The following is a 15,476-nucleotide window of genomic DNA, read 5'->3' on the forward strand; positions in this document are numbered from 1 at the left end:
GAATGTCCGTGTATCACGCATGGCTTTGAGGCGCTGCACGCATGAAAGTAGTGAGATAGAACATGGGAGTGAAAGGATAAAGCGAGGGAATGCAGAGGAGAAAAAAAATCACATCTGTGTTCGCTCACTTACTTTTGCAAAAACGATTTTTTTTCCCCTTTTGTTTAGGGGTGAAGCAGCAGCACGCATTTCCTTCAGCGTGGTTTCTTTGGTCCAATGGAGCAACTTCATGATGGCAGACCAAATCAATCCAACTTGGATTTCCAACGTGCACTTCTTTTTTCATCCAGTGAACGCCCGCTATATCACGGTTCATAGTTTGCGCCTCTGCTATATTGCAGATTTGGAATGTGTTTTTACTCAAGAGACAGGTCCATATTGAGAGTCGCACGCCTGCCAAACGCGTTGTGCTGCGAGATGCCGGGCAGCACCGAGGTCTGCTGGAGACGATGCAAGAAGAACAGGCCGAGGTGCTCCAGTCGTAGCCGTTCCCACACAGCGGAGAGACTAAACGCATCTGAGGATTGTCTTATGCTGTTTGTACGTGTTGCTTCACCGCGTGTGTTTGAAGGTTTCGAAGTGACATCGATGCTAAGTTCCGCTAGCCCGCTTTTGGCATTTCGCATTCTACGCTAGGAAAAAGATAACGGACCTTTGGAGATGAAAGAGCAGTTTATGTGGACACTTTGGTGTTGAAATATCAAATCTTTTTATTTCTCTTGTTTTACGTTTTAGTTTTACAGTAAACTCAGCTGAGAGTGACAAATAAACACTTTGAAGCAAGAACTCTTATTGGAGAACTATGAGAGCGAGACTGAGAACAGGCGCTAAAGTGTTTTTTATTAGCTCGAAGTATTTGTCAATAAATTGACACGTGTTCGAATCATTTGGAAGAAGTAAAGGTGGGTGGGTCCGGAACGTATCCTCGCGATAAACGGGGGTTCACTGTAATACACACATTTTTGTAGAGTGGGAAGGGAGGAAACAGGGACATTCTTTGTGGTCACAGTCTGGTGTGTCTTACCGAACAAAGCACAGCAGTTAAAACGAGTTAGCTTCACATGGTTTTATATCAAAAAGTAGAAAGATGACTGAAAAAGAAAAGTGAATGTTCTGGCCCTTCGCTGAGGTTCCAGCAAAGACAATATAGTCTTTGAAAAAGTCTTGCCTATCGGTTCCCTGGGAGTTGGAGGGTTTGTGGGCGGGGGCCACAGGAAGCGTGTTTGTGTGTGTGTCTGTGTGTTTGTACTTTACAATTGTGCATCAGCAGTCTAGACCTGCGTGGAATAGGAGCGGCAAAGTGTTGCGTGCCGCCCGGTCGGATGTGCGGCACAACGAGGAGAGTGCTGTTCGGCCCGGTCTAGACTTCGCTGGAAATGGAGCGAGACGGTGTGAGGACATCGGGTTTGGCGGGGAACCGATAGGGCTGATGGTCATGTGATCTCGGTGAACGGAGATCCCCGCGGAGTCTTCTGCAGGGGAAAGAGAGGAGTGAGAAAGAGGAGAGGATGGGGGGAGGCGGAAGAGAGAGGAAAGCGAAGAGAAGGCTAATCAAGAGCGATGCACAGGGATGTAGGGGTGAGAGAGGATGTCTTTGTGGCTTGTGCTACTTTACATGTACAAAAGAGAAATATGAGAACAAAGGAAGATGAGAGCTGAAAAGACTTCACGTTGGTTAGAATGCTTGAGCGTAGGTGTTGTAGAGTGGGGGTGACGAGCAAAGTGCTGGATGCTGAGGAGAGTGAGGGACCAAGGGAGCGGATTGAGAGGAGAGAGGCGAGGTGGGAGACAGAGGAAAACAGCCAATCAGGTGAAGTTTGCAACAGGTGACAGACCACAAAGGACGCAAGGCACTTTCCAAGCGCGGTGATAGCCACTGACGTCACTGGGAAGTAGTTCTGAAGGCTATTTTGACAGCAGTTTACAGACGGATTGAAAAGTAACTCCCGATTGTAAAATTCATTCATATGTCGTCATATTTTCTGCGTATGTTCCATGACTAAAGGAGCGAGTCTATTCTACCAAACCAAAGACTTTGGAAGAACTTGAAGGGCGAATGCGAGACGTTATGGCTTCCAATCCTGAACCTTGTGGAAAGCCTTTAGAGAAGCGTTCAAGCTATTAGAGGTGTAAAAGGTGGACTGATGTCATAGTCCAATGTTCACTTCAGATCATATGTGAGTCAAGGCAGAGAAGGCAATACTATTGTTTGGGAACAGACGGGCTCTATGTGCGTACTTGTATTTATGACGGCACTCAACTTCTGTGAGCTTAAGGCTGAGTGTTGTCATGTTGAATGCTTTGATCGGGTGGCAAAAATTCAGTATTCAAAACCAAGCACCGTCAACCTCTTCCTTGACATAGTGGCCTTTTAATATGTTAATATTTCTATTTTATTTGCTGTACAAATTCTGCTTAGCAACAAGTGGCCACAGAAACGCTTATGGTATCAATACAAAGAAATAGGTGAGTAAATGGGATTTTGGTCTTCTTTTACGAGGGCACACACACATTCTATCATTCATTCCTTCATCTTCCGTATGGCTTGTCCTCACTAGGGTGTGCTGGAGCCAATCCCGGCGAACGCTCGGCGAGAGGAGGATTTGAACTGTGAGGCAGACGTGCTAACCAGTCGCACGCCGTGCCGCCGCATTCTATTAGTAGTGGAATAGGTTTTACTGTGTGCCATCATAAAGTGGGACCACAAAAACCTTTAGCCAAATCAAATTCAATAACGTGACTATTTATTTGAATGGATACCATATACAATATACACACACAGTATATGTGCGGACGGCTGACTGGCGACCAGTCCAGAGTGTATCCTATTTGTCGTCCGAAACCAGCTGGGACAGGCGACCTTAATGAGGAACAGTGGTGGGGAAAAAAAAAAGGCGATGGATGGATTTCCAAACTGTTGTAGTGTCTGTCAAATGGTGTGAGATTTTTTCCACAGTGTGCAAAACTGCCCGAAAATTCCTGCAGAAGATACTATAGTATACTATAGCTATATGTAAATATAGCCAAAGTACGTGATGCCCCATCCATAACGTTCACGGCATTGTGATTTGCAAAGCAATGCTGAATTAACTGCTGACTCACAACAGAGACTTGAGCGACTTTTGTGCATGTATACATGTGTAGCACGCCAGATAGAATGAGAGGAAATAGTCCTTCCCAAAGAAACACACCGGAATTTGTTCCCTTCTCTTGTTGAAATGTAACCACAGCACATTTCATGCCATGAGAACAAATCCCAGCTCTTCTCTTCCTAGCTGACTGAACAACGTGCATGTGCACAGATTTAAAGGATTCACCTGCTGAGGTTTTGCTAGGGGCGCAGTTGGGACTTGATGCATGCATGCATGTCTGTTTGGTTGTTTGGGGGAAAAGGAGGACAGTGGATTTAGGTAAAAGACAAGGAGTGTTTCTCACAGATGGTCTTGGGTGTGTATAAACATGCTCCGACCCTTACCTGAGGGCCACTGAACTTTTCCAGTGGGCTCTCGACGCAGGGCAGCGTCACCATGGGCATACCCGGCGTTGACTGAGGGCGTTGGGGTCGTTGCGCAGAAGGGCTGGGCTGTGTCTGCTGGAAGCTGTTAATCACACAAGTCACCTGGAGGAAGAGTTAGAGAGATGCTTGAAAAAAGGAGAAACGTCAATTGACTGGCAGAGACGTATCCTTCCTCCATGCACGCTCAGACTGCACTGCCCTTTGATGGCTTTTTAGTCACTGTCCATTCAGCCCATTGGTCCTAGTGCACAAGCGTACAAGTTGCAAAGGATTTAATTTAGAGAGCTGGCTGTGCTTTGGACACACGGGACTTTATTTTCGTAGACAGCGCATCTGTGGCGAGGCGCAAATGCCGGCAGATTTGGATGTTCGAGGTCGTGTCCTCGGATATGTGGCTGGCGCTGGCGGAGCAAGACATTTGATGGCAGAATATCAGTCTAAACCTTCGCCTGGCCAGACCACAATCTGACTGCCGGCGCAGGCTAGCGATCTTGGTGAATTTGATCAGGGCACAGGCAGACATATTTAAGTCACCGGCGGCGGTGCAGCCGATTCTGATTGAATAAATGTACCCCCTTACATTGTGTGTTGCCGCAGCGGCCAAGAGCGGCGACGATGCTCCGCCCGCCCGTGCACGGATCGCTGCGATTACGCATCGTCCTCTTCAGCGCAGAGACATCGGCGTGGAGACTGTCATCTCGACACATTTAAAGTGCCGAATGAAGTCGGCTGTCAACACGCCCAGTGGCGCAGCGCGCCCACTCTCGGATCCACTGGGCTGCGTACATTCTACAGAATTACGCAGCCCTACGCGCCGAAGTTTTGCTGTTCACAAAGTCACTTTGAGCTACCTCGCTCCCTTTCTTGTCTTGTTAAAGTTGAAACAAATTCATAGGTCATGATTCCTCTGCCTGGGACCAGAACTCTCGTGGTGATTTCTGGGAATGCCTTCAGAGCTATTTTGGTAACAATCTGAAGTTTTACACCCTTTCGAATCTCCTCCAGAACAACAGAGAAGACATACTGGAAGGACTCTACAAGTGTGGAATTGAAGAGAAAAATGAAAACCCATATGTCCCCAAAATATCGTACTTCAGTTTTCTCTTCTTACTAGAAACACAGCGATAGCTCCCCCGGTGAAGAATCCCGCCAGGATGTCGGCCCAGTGGTTGCGATATTCGGCCACCCTGACAACGCCTACGATCATTGCCAGACACAGCAAGGTGAAGCTGACGGTGGGCTTGGTCAGACGTGTACCTTTGGTCTTGAACACCAGCGTCACATACATCTGAAAAAAGGCGTGCGAGAAGGCACACACACAGTAGAGAACAACAAAGCCAGGAAGACCCGTGTGCAGTAAGCAGCCAATGACTTTTCAGCAAGGATACCAGCGGTTCCCCCTCACGGCGAAATGTGAGCCGAGATGTATGACTGAGTTAAACCTTACTGAAAGGGTCAATTGGAAAACGTAATCTCGAATCAAGGAGGCGAGATCGATAGCACGATGGGTTTTTACAGCGCTTTACGGAAGCGCCACCTTTCGCATGCATCAACCTACCGCTGTGTACGCTGCAGAGTAGACACCGAGCGCTGCGTCCTTGGATGGGAAGGATTTACGTGCGGACATGACAATGAGAGGGTGGCCGGTGCAGGCCCGGCGCTCTGTAATGTACTGCGTGCTGGATTGGCAGCCCAGGGCCGTGTAGTTTGGTCGGCATGCTGAGAGGAAGTGAGGAGTCTGGTTTCCTGTCACCACCTGCCCGGCGTTGGCGAAGATGCTTGTAGTAAATAGACCAAAGGCATAGACACCTGGATTCGGACAAATAGGGCTAGTGAGGACAAATATCATATTACGCTTTATTTACACTGCGGATCTTAATGCCTTTTTTTGGTGTGTGTTTTTGTTTCTTTAAATGAAGTGCTTTAAACTGATTATTTTGACTGTAGTTACACTTATTAAAAAACGGAAACAAGGGACACATGCACGCAATCAAATTACCGGTAAACAAATAACGGAAGTGACATCAGACAGCAACAGAAGTAAACAAACATACTGTATGACATTTCATTCCAATAAGTTTGGACTGACTGCTCCCCTCATAGTTCCAAAAGACAGACAAGCTCAGCATGACTCCAGTCGCCGACTGCCGACTGCCGACTGCCGTCATTTTCCCTTTTTAATGGTTTGTGCACCTCCGAGATTTGGATCTAGTTTCGATTTACGGCGGATATGTCTTTTTAAACCTTTGAACCTTTGAATGATCGGTTCCAGTCCCAGAACAAAGTTAGGATTTCCATGTTTTTATCAGTGTGTAGCTGAAAATAAATACAGTTCATAAAATGAGGTTCCACTGTGTATCCAATCCATCTGCGAACACTTGCAGTCATATTCTTATCAGATTTTTTACGAGAACATTTGTGGGATAGATTTAGCACCAGACAAAAAACAAAAAACACGGCCATCACTTTATTTTGGATGCATACGTTTTGAAATGTTCATGCGGACTTACAAGTATGCCTGTGACAACAGTGGCCTCCTATTATGAATTGAATCATTTTCCCACTTTATAACGTTCCTCTCAGAAACAGCGGAACAAAAATAAAATCCTAATAATCAAACAAACTCTTAGATAAAACAGCCGATAAGTCTCGGCTCTCAAAATAGCATCGACGCATTATTAGCAGCTTAGGTGTGAAATTGTAACCGAAGTTTTCGCCTCCGATGATTCAGATATAATGCAGTTTATTCTTTCAACGGCTTCTCCGTGTTCAGTCCACCTGGCTGGCCAAACTTTCAAATATCCCCAGCCGTCGTCTTTCATGTCATTCAGGTGTTTCTCCGCTGGTCGTGCAAATTATTGATGAAAGATTCATAAGTGTGAAGGCAGTGGAATACAAAACAGCGTTGACCTAAGAAGCGGATGATGCGTCTCAGTAGGGGGTTGAAGTAGCAGCAGTCTGCAGTGACGATGGTCTTCTCCTGGGTTCCCTCTGCCTTGGTGAAGACTGCACATAATTCTCCAGCAAGAATCTGGAGACACGTGCACCCAAAATATCTTTGGAGAAAAACTCGTGAATGAAAACAACATGACAACATATCGCAAAATGAGCTTCAAAATGCTCAGAAAATGTGAACATTATAGAAACAACTAGCCCAAAAATTCCCATCCAACAAATTTGCATTAAACTGCATTCAATTGCCCAGATGCGCTTGACCAATACACAGTCATAAACATGATGGATTATGCAATGACATTTGCACTGAACGCATTCATTCATCGAGTGGCGTCAACTAACATGAATGAAGCATGCTAAGCCTGTGATTCAAAAAAGTGGCCAGTGAGGATGACATCCAATCGGTTTCATGTCTGTAATTCCAGACATGCTTTGGTCCCACTTCAGGGTTATTGTTTTAGTCAACCTTTTTAGCAGTTGCTAAAGAGAGGACTTCATTCACTAGCAGTCTGCCATTTGGATGGTACACTGGCCTTCGAATAGGAGAGTACTTTCTCAGGCACTGCCAAGGCAACCCTGGATTGCCTGATTTACTGATGTGTATCTAAGAGTGTACCGAATAAACGCAATCCAGAAGGATTTGCCTTTGAAAAAAAGGACTTGAGTGAGTCATAGAACTCTCGCACTGCTTAACGGTGAATGGAGCTGCAGACCTCCATCAAACTGTAAGCAATTGTGCTCTGACAATAGCGGTGAAATATAAAACCATCGAGTATGACAATAATTGACTCAGTACTGCTATAGAGTACCTGGCTCGCTTATTCAGTAGCTTATTAATATCATGGTCATGAGTTCAAGCCCCACGTTGGGCAAAGAAACTTTACTAGATTCATTGTTCCTGTGACAATAAAACGCTGTGTGTGTGTTTGAACCTGTCCTGCTCGGCTGTTTCGTCATACAGACTGGACTGTCTGTATACCTGCTTATGGCACAACAGTTTTCTCTGCAAGTGGAATTGTATGCACTGCCATCCATCCATTTTCTACCACTTATCCGAGGTCAAGGTCGCGGGGGGCAGTAGCTTTAGCAGGGACGCCCAGACTTCCCTCTCCCCAGCCACTTCATCCAGCTCTTCCGGGGGGATCCCGAGGCGTTCCCAAGCCAGCCGAGAGACATTCCACGTCCCTAGGCCCAGCTTCTGTAGCCGGGGTCGGATCGCCTTCGGCCACCGCCCAGCTCACACTGCACCCGACTATTTGCATATCTGTTGTTGACCAATACTGCCCACTCATGCTAGAGTAGCATCTGCACCACTTGCACACTGATTGAGGAGTATCTGCAACATTTGCACAATCGACATTGGCCCAGATTATTATTCCTTGAAGTCTCGGCGCCATTCGCACAATGGTCATTGCACCGGACTATTGCTATATTAGTCATTCAAACATCTTTCGCATCTTTTTGTACAATTGTCCCGAAAAAACTAAATCATTGAAATTGTACCGGCATTAACAGATTACTAGCAACCTTTTATTGCTTAGCGACTGTTTTTCTCAATGTCTTTCTGTCTCCAAAGTGTTTTCTCTGTCAATTGACCGTCTGTTGTCGTACTCGAGCGGCTCCAACTACCGGAGACAAATTCCTTGTGTGTTTTTTGGACATAGTTGGCAAAATAAAGATGATTCGACAGAAAGGACTGCGCCATTCGCAATTTGGGATGGATGTGATTTATGGCGAAGGAAAAGATGAATTTCATGTATGCTCACCCTCCATAGTTTCATATAAAACAGTCGCAATATTTTATTTTTTGTCATCTGCTAACAAATTAACCAACAAAAAAACAAATGATTGCCTTCACATTGGTGCTTCCAGGGAAAATGATTCTGAAAACTCTGAACTATCATCCCCTGCTTCACATGGACGCGCTGCTTGTTGCTGGAAACATTGGTGATTTGTGAATGTCAAATACTGTATCTTCAATTGTACGCTTCCCATATTCAATACAATGACACTCATCCCCAAGTTTGAAACAAAGAGCGAAACATGAGTGTCTCGTAGCAGAGACAGCAAATGAGAGACTTGGGATGAAAATGTTTCAGGCATTTCCAAGCAGGTCCATCCAGGTTCAATTCGGTAAAAACCTGCAGAGGCCTTGCCATTGCATGCCGAGCTTGTTTTCTTTCTGCCATGAGTGAAACGCAACCCTTGAGGGTGATCCCTGGCAACGTTCTAAACAATATTACAAGCAGAAAATTCAAGCCCAAGGGGGGGCCGTAACCAGTCGAATTAAGTCCGCGCTATTAGGGGCACCGTCACACGACACGTTGAAGGGGTAATTTAAAGAGAGCAGCGTGTCCACTGGGGCAGTTGGTCCATGAAACGCTGTGCACACCAGAATATGTATGGTAATTAAGGGACTGCGCTGTCATTTTTGGACACATTGCCTCAGGCATAGCTACAAAGTACCAGATAGGAAGCATGTTGTCGTACTAATGCCGCTCTCGTGCCTTTTAGGCCACTGTCTTTACCCGTGTTGGATGCTTAACATGCATTCATCGGTCTATTTTCTGAAATATCTGGAAACGAGCGGCAGCTACACCAGGCTGAGACGAGAAGTCTGTCTTGCAACATGCAAAATGCTGTGTGAATTCCCGGTTCGAGGAAAACCCAAGAAACAAAACGTGGGAGAAAGGAAAGCATCGTGGGACAAAGTGTGCGAAGACACCACCCGTGGGATTCAGTTTGATCGGTTGTGCGCCACCTGCTAATGCTAATAGGCTAACATGTGCAATGGTTCTAATTTCAAGGGTTTATTGCATATTACCCGAACTAATAATCTGGCAATTAGCTTAGCACACGAATGCTAATATGTGCTATGCTATCATATCAATGATAAGTACCGTGTTGTTTGTAGATGTGGTGACCTGAAGCCATCCTAGCAGCTGATTCATTTAAAAAATATCTAATGAATTCAATAAGTGAATTATTGCTCCCTTAATGCTTACAACAATTAACATATGAATTGCAGGCGGTGCACTTGACTGTTCTGCGATTGGCTGGCAACCGCTTCAGGGTGTACCCTGAAATGGTCGCCAGCCAATCGCAGGGCACATATAACCAAACAACCATTCACACTCACATTCACACCTACGGGCAATTTAGAGTCTTCAGTTACCCGACCGTGCATGTTCTTGGGATGCGGGAGGAAAGCGGAGCGCCCGGAGAAAAGCCACGCAGGCACGGGGACAACAGGCAAACTCCACACAGGCGGGGCCGGGGATTGAACCCCGGTCCTCGGAACTGTGAGGCGGATGTGCTAACCAGTCGGACAAAGCTAAACATATAACACACAAATATGAAATAGAAAATAAGCGTTCATATGAAAAGTGTGTGAAAACATGAAGTGCCAAATGAGTGCAGTGCCATTGTAATTGTCCTCCTCAAGCAAGTTAGTGAGGGATTATGCAATCTGAGCTGCTGCACTTTGCGTCTCGCCCGCCCATCATTTTGAACAGTAAATACGCAAATTTAGCCAAATTGGACTGTGAAATCATGGACATTCAATTCAAAAAGAAAATCAATACAAATCACAGCTCAGAGAACATAAAGTGAAAAGAATGTTACCTTATTATTATGATTATGATTATGATTATTTGATGTATTTATGTTTACTCTTCTTCTGCCTCCCCTCACTGCACGCTGGTTTCACAATCACTGATTGACATGTCGCTATGGCAGAATATACAGTATGTATGTATGTATGTATGTATACTAGCTAGTCAGCGTTCCACCAGCTCGAAGTGCTCAAGCACTGTCCTCTTTTTATCCACATTCTGCAATTGGTTTTTCACTCCATTTATCAACCACTGGAATAGAACATTGTTTTACTTCTAAGACCTGACTGGATCTCAAGTTGTCGAAGACCCATCTCAAGACCCGTTCTGCTCCTCTTCGGCTAGGTTAGTTATGGTTATGGGTTGGAGAGCGATGAGCCTAGCGTGAGGGAAGGAAAAACTTGATATGTTGCCCAGGTGGACCATGTTCTTGAAGTTACGCGACCATCCTCACATTTCAAACTAAGGTACTCCATGTACCTTTCTGGGACATACTGATTTTGTATCTTGTCCTGTGTACACATGATTCATAAAACAATACTCATTATCAATCTATTTTGCAGCCACACAGTAAAATTGTATAACCATGCACCGTAGTGCTTCTTCATAGTGTAAAAGAAGTGCAATGATGGATTTCATTTGTAACAGACTGACCCCATCACAAAGAGTTAGTGCAGCGATTGAACTTGCTGCTGTAGAACACGAAGAACTCTCTGACAGCTCATGTGAGGAAACACGAGCAGTGTCGGTGGAAGGGATGTGCAATGACCTCGATGGAGAGGGAAGGAAAGCACCAAGCGCTGGACTCTTCATTGGGGTTTATCAATGAGTCAACTCCTCTTTTCAGATGCGAATATGGGTGCTGCTGTTTGGTTTATTTATCTGTACGCTGTTATTAGTCTTCATGGTAGATTTAACATTATTGTATGCAAAATAGCTGCACAAGGATCTGTCCGTTTTCTCGACTGGCTGTCCTCGTTAAGATGATCGGTAAACTGGAGCCGACCCCAGCTGCCTGTGGGCAAGAAGGCGGGTTTCACCTTGCTTGGTCACCAGCCGACCATATAGACAAGGATTTACACTCACAGACACACCTATGAGCAATTTAGAGTCCTTAATGAACCTAAGAAGCATGACTACGGTTCATTTGAGGTGGTGTGTCACTGTTGAAAACAGATAAATATCTCGATGAGCCAAAATGTTCTCCAATTCAACCACAACAAAACTGAGATAATTGTTTTTGGCAATAAAGAAAATAGAATTGGTCTTAGTAAATACCTGGAGTAACTCTCTTTCAAAACCAAAGACCAAGTCCGAAACCTTGTTGTTCTGATAGATTCTGAGCTGACTTTCAACAGTCATATCAAAACAATTTCTAAAACTGCCTTCTACCATCTGAAGAACATATGCAGAGTGAAGGCTTGCATGTGTCAAGCAGACCAGGAGAAGCTCATCCATGCTTTTATCTCAAGGAGACCCCTGACCGGACTCCCCAAAAAGAGCATTAAAGAGCTGCAGCTCATTCAGAACGCTGCGGCTCGGGTTCTGACCAGAACAAAGAGGTCAGAGCATGTTACTCCAATTCTAAAGTCTTTACACTGGCTCCCAGTCATCTTTAGAATATTTTCAAAGGTCTGATATTGGTCTATAAATCACAAAATGGTTTAGGTCCTGAATACATGAAATAAATGCTCATGGGATATAAACCCAGTCGGGCTCTGAGATCGACAGACTCGGGTCAAATAGTGGAGCGCGACATGTCCAAAGCAGCATGTGGCCATTATGCTGCACACAAATGGAAGAAGTTGCCAACACAAGTGAGGTCAGCCCCAGGTCAGTGCATGTTTTGAAGTCCAGGTTCAAAACTCTTCTTTCTTCTCATGCTTTTTAGAGCATTTCCATTTCTGGCACTGTATGCTGTTTTAATTGTTTTTTTTCCTTTGTTTTGAAATGCTTTTAATCATGTAAAGCAAAAGCACATTGAGTTGCCTTGTGTATGAAATGTGCTATATCAATACATTTGCTTTGCAGGGTTTTGGTGAGTCTGCCTCCCTTCTTTAATGACATGGCCGCCCATTCCCATCGTGGACGCATTGCACGCTCGCACACCCCTGCTTCTCCAGGTTGAGGGGGAGGGTATCACCTCCATGAAGTTCACCAATCTGCTCACTATATGTATCGTGCAGCACAAAGCGGAACTCATTTTCAACATTAGTGATGAATACTCACAATCGAAACAAACCTTTCCCTGTCCAGCACTTGGCAATGACTTTGACAGCCTCACTGTTTCTCAAATCCCTTTTCTTCACTCTCATATTTTATGAAGAGATGCACACCCATTTGCTGGTATTGCTTTTCTCACACACTCATAAATAAGTAAAACTCTTACCGTGAGGGTGGGTAAGGTTGAGACAAGCGAGTAGATGAGGACAGGGGGGATCTTGCTGGTGTTGTCTGGTCCAGGGTAAGGCTTGGAGAAGGTTTTGTCATAGCAGAAGAACCCTTGGATGTGCACGGGGAAGGTGTCTGTGTACTCGAAGTAGTAAGCCAGGAGAACTGTCCCAGCCATGATCACCAGCTGGAAATAGAACATTATCACTCCGTTAGGAAACGAGAAGACAAGAGGAGAGCGGGAGGAGGCAGAGGCGGACGAGGGGGAGGAGAGGAGAGGAAGTCCTAGCTCCCTTTTGCAATGAGGAGATGCAAATAGCAGAGACAAAGTGAGATGTTGAGTGATTAGGGGCTGAAAAGAAAAAGAGTGAGAGAGCGTACACATAAAAAGATAAGGACTTGGTGGTGGAAGTGTTTCCTCTCTTCAGGGGAGAAAATAAAGCCAAAGAGAGTTCCTCAGCAAGGAATTGAAGAGTGAGAGAACAAATACGAACAATGACGGGCATTTTCCAGCTACGACGGTGGAGTGTGTGTCGTCGTGTACTACATGGACTGTGAAATGTTTTCAAATAACAATTGGAGTAATATGCTCTGACCTCTTTGTTCTGGTCATCTTCAGAAGAAGTCGTCAAATGTGCCAATATGTCCTTGCCATCATGACTTGAGCCTTCTTTTGGCATAAATGATGGCAAAATAAGGTCGTTTTGCTTGTGTAGGGCAGTGACGGGTGCCCCGACGACTGGCCACCCGGTGGGGCCGTGTCCCGTCCGCCGAGCTGCTCTCGGTGGACCCCTGGGCCTGATCCCGCCCCTCAATTGATTGGGCGGGGTCCTCGGCCGCCGCGGAATGACAGGACGCTTCTGTCAGTCTTTGTGCATGTAAAACGGTATCAATTCACTTGCATGTGTCCGCAGGCACACGCCCCTTACTGCAACAAATAACTCATGAATATGCAAATCGTGTGTGTATCCCCTCACTTATACTCTCGTCCTGTAGACTTTTATAATGCACATAATGAATGCCACCGCACTGACTGTTGTTCAGTCGGGTTCACGACCCTTGTCCTGCATGCTTCTTCTCCTGTCCTTGTCCTGTTCTATCCTGTCCTTGTCCTGTTCTCTCTTGTCCTGTCCTTCCCTCACAGGGTGGAGCACGACAGCTCATATTTCATGTTTCATTGGTTACTTCTCTCATCCTGTTTACAATGAGTGTTTTGTCTTTTGTCTTTGTTTCTCTCTTCCTTCTCGAAACTTTGTTCTGTTCGACTGATCAAGTCTGATTCTCAATAAACCTCAATTATAATACCACAGCGGAAGCTTCAAAACAACACTGTGACACAATAAAACTGTTCCGGCATGAAAGGGATAGAGATTTTCCATTCTGCTTGACCTCACAGCCGAACAGGACAAAAAGAAAAGAGGACCGTACCCCTGTGACGATACAGTGTTTGACATTTGCCTTCATCCACCCGCCTCTCCAGAGGAAGCCATCGAGCTTTACATGTTACATGTACGTGCTTACATACGAGCGCAGGTTTCATGATCACAACCTGCTCTACAGGATCAAATGATAGGATCGTGCAACCCTCCAAAAATGGTTGATCTTATGGACCACGACTTATTAAAACAGTAAATAAGTGTGGATTTGCTCCAAATGGACATCTCCACGTTGTGCCTCGTATAGCTTCTTTCTATTGCAGAAAAGAATGATTGTTTCTTGCACTTCTTCCGCAGCACCTAAGCTAAGAAAATCTTCGCCTTATATGCTATGGCCCACATTCACAGTCCAAACAATCATAGCTGGCCGAACGGGGAAGAGGAAAAGGCGTATGTGAACAACAGTCACTTACTCTAATGCTATGTCCAATGCATGACATTGCGTCTCGCGGCGTCCCTCGGTATCTCCTCCACATCCGGCGTCAAAAAGTGAAACAAGCCAAAAGTCCCAACGCTGCCTCTCCTTTCCACCACCTGTTTTTTTTTGGACTGACTTGCACTCTGCCGGTTAGGTTTCCCTTTTATTTGATCATTTGATCACGAATGTTCTTACGCGTAAGTCAGTTGGCACTTCTGGACAATGTCGATAGGGAGAATATGGAGTTTCAAATGGAGATTCGAAACAGGAAATTGCTTGTTGCGAGGCAGGTGTTTGCATTTTAAAGCACCAATATGCTTGCTTCTGTTTTTATCCGCTATGTTAATTGGATGCCCCAAAATGGAATGCGATGAAAATTGTCCAAAGTGTGGAGGAAGACTGTTACTGTTACCGCTGCTGTTGATTTGTGTTCCTCAGTCGTCCAGAGACAGTTTTGATCTGGGACCTTGTGCTGTTTTCTGGTGAGCCGGCGTATTTGCACGCGTCACTCTGACACAAAACCGAAAAAGCACCAGAACGTGGCCAGCAGCCACTCATCATGCTCCCGCTTGTATACTCCAAAACCACTGCTTTTGCTTTTTGTCTCTTCCTTCCTACGATATTTGAAAACCGCAGTTATGTCACGGCACATCTTCCGAAGGGAAGATTCCTATCAGAGAGATGTAGGCTACGCCGCGTGAACGACACGCGCTAATTGGAGCTTCTCGGCGGGACCTGGCCAAGCTCATTGGCCTGCACTGAGGGCGCATCGGTGATGTATGAAAGGCTCCCTGCTGACACACATTGGACGGACTGGGGAAATAGCATCACAAGACATGTCTAGGTTTATAGGTTTATAGCTTTAGGCAGGTTTACATCCATCTTCGTGTCAAATCCCCTAATGCTAACGATAAGATATCGCTGTGTGTTCTAAGCCCAGAGCCGGGGAACGTGCTCTGAGTCACAAGTCGACCAATGCTGCTTTCGTTCATCGCGATCATTTAGCAGAGCCTCTCCCGGCTATCGTCGGGCGGGACGCCGGCCAATCGCAGGGCACGTACAAACAAACGACCATTTGCGGGCGATTTTAGAGTCTTCCATCAACCTAGCACGCAGGTTTTTGGGATGCGGGAGGAAAGCGGAGC

At 45.7% G+C, this 15,476-nt stretch overlaps 1 protein-coding gene across 7 annotated transcripts in view; it reads right to left on the reverse strand.

The window, feature by feature from the left end:
- Positions 1 to 692: 692 nt before the first annotated feature.
- Positions 693 to 15,476, reverse strand: part of plppr2a (phospholipid phosphatase related 2a) — a 28,218-nt gene continuing 13,434 nt past the window's right edge. For 3 of the 7 annotated variants that reach the window (XM_061749901.1, XM_061749900.1, XM_061749905.1), the window contains 6 exons: positions 12,476 to 12,664; positions 6,428 to 6,548; positions 5,076 to 5,326; positions 4,629 to 4,805; positions 3,476 to 3,619; positions 693 to 1,732 (listed from right to left, as the gene is read on the reverse strand). In XM_061749901.1, the coding sequence (XP_061605885.1) occupies positions 1,676 to 1,732; positions 3,476 to 3,619; positions 4,629 to 4,805; positions 5,076 to 5,326; positions 6,428 to 6,548; positions 12,476 to 12,664 (939 nt within the window). In that variant the 3' untranslated portion in view covers positions 693 to 1,675. The remainder of the gene's footprint in view (positions 1,733 to 3,475; positions 3,620 to 4,628; positions 4,806 to 5,075; positions 5,327 to 6,427; positions 6,549 to 12,475; positions 12,665 to 15,476) is intronic. The other 4 variants (XM_061749898.1, XM_061749899.1, XM_061749902.1 and 1 more) reach the window with 4 other exon arrangements.

This window comes from Phyllopteryx taeniolatus, chromosome 16 (assembly GCF_024500385.1).
Source record: "Phyllopteryx taeniolatus isolate TA_2022b chromosome 16, UOR_Ptae_1.2, whole genome shotgun sequence".
Lineage (NCBI taxonomy): Eukaryota > Metazoa > Chordata > Actinopteri > Syngnathiformes > Syngnathidae > Phyllopteryx > Phyllopteryx taeniolatus.